The sequence below is a fragment of the Anarrhichthys ocellatus genome, unplaced genomic scaffold (assembly GCF_004355925.1).
Source record: "Anarrhichthys ocellatus isolate YVR2014 unplaced genomic scaffold, GSC_Weel_1.0 scaffold12, whole genome shotgun sequence".
Classification (NCBI taxonomy): Eukaryota; Metazoa; Chordata; class Actinopteri; order Perciformes; family Anarhichadidae; genus Anarrhichthys; species Anarrhichthys ocellatus.
Window position 1 is genome coordinate 7,627,513 of NW_022280042.1, and position 6,615 is coordinate 7,634,127.

Here is a 6,615-nt window from a genome sequence, read left to right on the forward strand (position 1 = left end):
TTAGTTCAGGAGCTTTGTAGCCCATTCTTGCCAAATAAAAAATAAGATGAAATCTTAGGCTTGTGATGGAAAAAACCTGTAACTTATAATTACAAACTTTTTCAAAGTAATGATTCACCATCTCAAAATAATGACTTGGTATCGCAAAATAATGAGAAGCTTTCTGCTGGTAAAAATGCTTACTGTCATTTTTTCAGAGGTAACTACGTCATTTCGCTCATTATTTTGAGATAACTGTCGCTTTTTATTTTTATCTTGTTATTTGCATTATTAAGTCATTATTTCTAGAAAAGTGATCATTATTTTCAGATTCAAAGTCACAAGATACTTATTTGTTTTCCTGCTTGGATCTAAAAGAGAAGGTTGACACCACTCTCATGTATGCTAGATATGAAGCCAGAGCTAGCAGCTGGTTAGCTTAGCTTAGCATAAAGCCTGGGAGCAAGGGGAAACGGCTAGCCTGGCTCTCTCCAAAGTAAAAAAATAAGTATTTGAAACGCAGTAAAGTTGTGGTTTTACAAATGGTTATATGCTGGAACTATTTCTTGGCGGCCGTGACTTCCTGCGCGTAGCGAACAAACGGTGATGTAACTTCCTGTGAAGCCAACTTGTTGTTTTCCACATCTCTGTTTGTGTCCTGGTTAAACAAACGACGTTTCATTTTGTGAGCTTTAGAGGTGCCGTCTGATGTGCGTTTTGAACAAAGGACGAAGCCAGACTTTGCTTCCAGTCTTTATGCTAAGCTAGGCTAATCACCTCCCGGCTCCACCACTAAGACAGTGAATAGGCATATTTCCTAAACCGTAGAACTGTTCTTTAAAGAGAATCTGAGTATCATACCTTATGTCACTATGTCATAGGATATATACAGCACAAGTATAGCCCCCCTCACTTTCCCAGAGTGGGTCTGCAGCCGTGTGATTGTGTGCGTGTTGCCTATTAAGCAATGCCTGTGACATCTATCTCCGCTGTGTGTCCTGGATCATGAAATGCCATGATATTTACCACGCTAACAAGCAGTGATTTCAAATGCCAAATGTCTCTCTGCGAACATGAAGGATGTACCAAGTGTCTCGCGGCGTGGGACGTCTGTGTCCATAAGACTACTGTGACATAAGGCTAAGGGCATGTTGGGTACCTCGATACTCCATTCTAAAAAAAGGCCAGCCCACCTCCCCTCTCCTCCCCCCTCCAAGTCACTCCTATTTATTTACAAAGGGGACTTCTAAAATAAAATCAGCTGTCACTGGACGCCTGGGCCTCACTGAGCACTCTGCTGGAGCTGGTCTCCAAGCCTCGCTGTCCGTCTCTGCCTGGGATTTGCTTTCTGTGTTGGGTCAACGCTGGGCGACTTTTAAATTCTCTGCTGATCCAAGGCCTTTATCTATTGGATTGTATTGTTTGACGTGCAGAGCAGCCTACGCACAGTTAAAGAAGGTAAGCTATCTGTGGGGACTATCAGTATTTAGAGGCTGACTCTTCAGGGGGATTTTCCACCGTAGCTCAAGTGGTAGGAGACAAATTGGAAACGGTGGATGACATTTTAGCTGATAATCAATCTGGTTTGATGTGCCCCCGGCTGCGCAAACATGAGGCATCTCGGGTGAAAGTGGGAAATAAGATGAAGTGGAGGGGGCTGTTTTGGTTGGTAGGCGCTGGAGCCCCGTAAAGTGATATTGTGGTACGTTTCCAGGATTCGGCTCGGATTGTCATAAAACATGCATGGGCCCTTCCTGTTTCCTTCCACCCGACATAACCGGCAGCAATCCGATCCTGCATATTCTTAAAGCATTGCAAATCGGGAGACAAAGTGCTTAGACTAGCACAAGGAAGCACCCGAGGGCGATCCGGCTTCCACGTAAAGAAGTTATTTTGATAGATTTGACAGCTCAATTATTGTGCCTGTTTTACTTTCCTCGGTGTAGAAGAAATCGCCCGCCGCGGCTGACATTTCAATTAGTGTAGCTCGATTTGGCTCTCCTTGAGAAAAACCCTCACCAGCCTAAAGCTCTGGTCAGTAAGTACTGAACGGAAAATTGGGTTGCTTAAGGGTTCCATTGTGAGGAGAGGGTGACACCTCTGCCTGACACAGATCTGCGGGCCTCGATCCAGCTCTGAGCTCGGAAGCCACGCTGCCTCACCCTTTGCAAGGTTAAGCTCTGAAATGACTCCCTTTGTTCTTTTTCTTTCTCTCTTTCCCGCCCTTCACCTCCTCACTTCCAGCCGGCAGTGCAGCACCGCCACGCGTGCTGATCGCTCTGACGCAGGCCAGAAGGGCCGTGACGGGGAGGTCAAACGGCCCCCCGGCTCGGCTCAATATAGCCGCTGAGTCGCGCGCACACCGGCAGCAGCATGGCCCTCCCCCGTTGACTTTTCCCGGTCTCTCTCGCTCCCATTACCCCCTCCCCCCCACCCCCCCCAGCCGGGTGCCATCACTTGTGCCGTCGCCGTGATTTGAAAAGATAAATAGCTAATACTCTGAGAGGAAGAATATAATAGTGAGTGTGGAAGTTATTGTGCCTCTAAGCAGTTCAATATGCTGTCCATGAAAAGCAGAAATCATTTATTGTATCTGATATCAATACCACACTGTAAACAGCCTTCATTATATTGGGGCATCTTAAGCAATGAGAAAGCTCTTATTAATGCTAATTAAACATCCGTTGGTGCCAGTACTAATTAGTGGCAGCATAGTCGAGCCTTAGAAAATATCTTGTATCTCATTAGAAGTTCTTTCAATTGTGCCTTTACTTTGTTTCCTTCCTCTTTCTTCCTCTCCCTCACACACACTTCCACTCCTCAAACCTCCCTGGAACATGATGCTGCAGACAGAGCCCGGTTATAAAAAGGCTCTCCAGTCAGCGCTCCCTCCTCCCCTCCTCCCCTCCCCCCCTCCCCTCGGAGCCTTGGTTGCCTCACCTCCATGCTATGGGAGCTTTGCATACGCATTCCCTTCTCAGAAGCCAGAGATATCCAAAGCACTGGTGTCACCGCTCTCGAGCATCCGAAGCCCCACGACGTAGACATTTGTCTCTGGTGATAAATGAGGGCATTATCCTTGTGTTTCTGTCATCAAGCCGGTATTGGGCGACACGTCAGCCTCAGGTGTTGGATTTCTGACTCATATTTATAGGATGTTTATTTTCAGATGCTGCCGTCTCGGGCAGCCTATTTGTCTGACGGGTTATCGGTTACACTAACATGCCGGACGTAGCAGAAAGCTAAAATTGGTGGGATGAGGAGAGCGTGCTCTTGTCAGTCGTTTCTGAACTAAGGTCACACCAGTAAGTGGCACAACGACATTCATCCGTGCTTTGTTCCAAAATGTGTTTCATAGGAGCTTGGTCACTCGTCTATTGTTGAACTCCATCATTGCAAAGAAGCAGCTCTCTGACGATACACAACAATGGAAGCGCACTCTGTAAATGGTAAACCTCCAAATATGTCACCAACCAGCTACCTGAAAGTTAACAATGTGGAGGGGCATTCGAGTTGGGGCACACATGCCAAAGAAACATCACGTTGTCGCTGTCAGCCATGTTTTCTTTAATTACGCTTGGTGTGGTGCACCTGGAGCCCTTGGAGGTCAGAAGTACAATGGTTAGCTAGGTGGCTAATGGAACAGTAAGTTCACACAGTTTATCCAGAAGACTTTTTTAGCATTAACTGCTGTCTGTAACTCATTCCTCTTTTGTGGAGATGCCACTACGACAGCAGGTTAAATCAAATCGGATGATTCATCGTGGCTAATAAGTTGCGATAGGTTTCCTCCTCTTTGGACTCTCTCTCTGCTCCCTCAGGGCAAAAGTTAACTACAACTCCCAATGGGAATAAAGGATGAGGAAACACTTCAGAGCCAACAGCTCCTACTGTTACACAACTTTATTGGTCGATGGCGCAAAGAAGGGTGGTGGACTTCTTCATTTAGATTACAAGGCTACCAGGAGAGGGCTATATCAAGCCAGAGTAGTCATAAGTGGACTTAGAGAAGCGTTAAGGCAGATTGAACAGTGTGTGCTACACCACTAAGCACTGAATCTGCTACTAATCTCTCTCCTAACACAGCAACAAGAGGGCCTCACTCGATCCATATGCATTTAATAAGAAGCAGCTGCTGTCAAACTGTTGAAGTAGAACTCGTGCTGAACCTCCACTCTGGAGCTCGCGTACATGTGGAGAAGATATATGCAATAATGTAGTGGGAAAACACAACAAGGAGGACGCCTTTCAAGATGTCAAGAGGTTACAGCGAGAGCACATAATGAGAGAGAATCATTTCTATTTTCGGTCTGCTCTCATCCCACGGCGTTGCTGCCCGTAGAGAGCGAGAGAGAGAACGTACCATGAGCCAAAAGGTCCGTTGTGGGCGTATGCTGCGCCTTAATGGAGCCTTCTATGTTGCCTAATGATGCTTTGTAGCACAGAGAAGTCAAATGTAAAATTACTGGTCTTCTCTAATTGGCTATCCGCAGGGACGTGCCGTGCAATATGAAACATCGTACAGTAGTGCTTTGTGGTTGATGTGTATTCCGCTTCGGTATTCGTGTTTTGCCTCCGGCCACATTTGGTTGAAACATCGGCAGTAAAAGCTGTAATATTTTAGAAGTCAATGTCGGTGTGATATTTGTGTAAGGTTCATTTCTTTGTGATAGCTGCAGGCAGCGAAGGTAGATCCACGGCAGGACATCCGGACGACAGCTCCCCGAGCGCCGAGGACCAGGAGGGCGAGCCGGTGTCGGTGAAAGAGCGGCTGGCGATGTATCAGGCCGCCGTGTCCAAGAAGGAAACCGGAGGTTTCTCCTCTGCCGCGGTAAGACGATACTTCCATGTGGGCGTAAGGAGAGACGGCAGGCAGTCACAGACATGTTTGGATTTAATTATTACATCGACACTGTGGCGTCGCTGATGTTGATGACCAGTTGATTCTCCCCAAAGTAGAAATGTGCTGTCACTGAACGCTGTCTCGCTTGTAAGGTACTTAGTTGAAAAACGGACAAGGGGGCCGCAGGGCATCTGGTGGGATGGAAGCATTATTTGTCAAAGTGTCATAAGGCTCAGTACTGGATGGGAAAACCAGTCCTCTAGAGTGAGGATGGGAGCCGGGGGAGTCATGTAACAGTCATTTCATACAGGGCTGCTGTTTCAGCAGGAGATGTCATTCATCTCGCAACGTAAAGTTACACAATTTCAGACAATTTCTCCAAATATATATGCCATTTAAAAGTAGAATTACTGATGACGTACACACACATGGCGTAAGGAGAGCTACACGCACACACACACACACACACCCTTGTGTCGTTTTAACTGCATCTGTAGAGAGAGAAAAACATCCAGCGCGCCTTCACACTTAAATTAAACACAATAACCCGTGTGAATATCCCTGAGTCATTGGTCATTACCAAGAACAAAAAGGCCCCCGCAGCTTTGAAGTGCCTTCATGCACTTTATGAACCCAATGATTTAACTGTGTGAGCCGTTAGCCAGCCAAGGCCACTGCAGTGTGTCAGCTCGGTATCTAAAGCAAAGCCCTACTGCTCTCTGCTGCGCTCCACAGCTACAGGGCACAGCAGCTCCTTCCTTATTTACTGATGGACCACGTGGAGGTTTTGTGCGGATATAATGGAATACAAGCTGCTGAACATGTGTCATGTGCAAGATGTGGGAGGGGCAAATGTTTAAAAGTCTGTACAGAGGGTACTGTCTGAACACCAAACCAAAAGCTTGACACTGCAAAACCCCCATGTCCTCTGTCCTCTGTCCTCTGTCCTCTGTCCTTTGTCCTTTTTATTTAATATTTTATAAATCCCCCGGTTTTTTAACGATCATCACAGCTTCAGAGCCAAATGCAGTGATCCAAACATTGCTTCCAATCCTTGAATCTGTTGGTCCGTTAGGTGATAAATAATCAATGTCCAGCATGTCAGTCACGAGGCCACACTGTGCTGTGCTAACAGAGGGCGACCTGCCACCTTCTGGGGTCTTTGCGCATGACGAGACACAGCAGCTGCCTTCTATGTTTTACAGTAGTCTCCAAACCACTCCAATGGAATTAAAGCTAAATTGAAAAACTTAAGATAAAGTATTTAAACATTAAAAAACCCAATTGAGACTAATAATAGTAATAACTGAAAGCTGTCCCCTACATTGCGGCGTAATTTGATTTTATGAGTGAGTGCATTAACTGTCAGCTGGTCACAGGTCGGTAGAGTAACAAGCCACTCCAGGCTAAGTTTCACAGCCATTTCAGAACAGATGAGCGCTGTTGTTAACACAAGAGTGCTTTTCTAGCGTCACTCGCATCAAGAGGCCTGTTACTTTTTACGACGCATAATTATGCTTAAAATAACAACCAGCAGACTAATTCAATAAACCCTTTATATTTTGTAGTTTTAATACCAATAGCTAAGAATATTAAACATTGACGGTGTGGCAACCGCCCCAACCTTACTGCCTACTGACAGCTGAGTGTGTGTGTGTGTGTGTGTGTGTGTGTGTGTGTGTGTGTGTGTGTGTGTGTGTGTGTGTGTGTGTGTGTGTGTGTGTGTGTGTGTGTGTGTGTGTGTGTGTGTGTGTGTGTGTGTGTGTGTGTGTGTGTGTGTGTGTATATATGTG

The 6,615-nt window shown here is 46.1% G+C and overlaps 1 protein-coding gene across 4 annotated transcripts in view; it reads left to right on the forward strand.

Annotated features, from left to right (window-relative positions):
- Nucleotides 1–6,615, forward strand: part of xirp2a (xin actin binding repeat containing 2a) — a 39,747-nt gene that overhangs the window by 16,761 nt on the left and 16,371 nt on the right. The window contains exons 1-2 of one of the 4 annotated variants that reach the window (XM_031851988.1): nt 559–1,437; nt 4,653–4,810. In XM_031851988.1, coding sequence (XP_031707848.1) covers nt 4,757–4,810 — 54 coding nt within the window. In that variant the 5' untranslated portion in view covers nt 559–1,437; nt 4,653–4,756. Of the gene's footprint in view, nt 1–558; nt 1,438–4,652; nt 4,811–6,615 lie in introns of those variants that run through there. The other 3 variants (XM_031851989.1, XM_031851985.1, XM_031851986.1) reach the window with 3 other exon arrangements.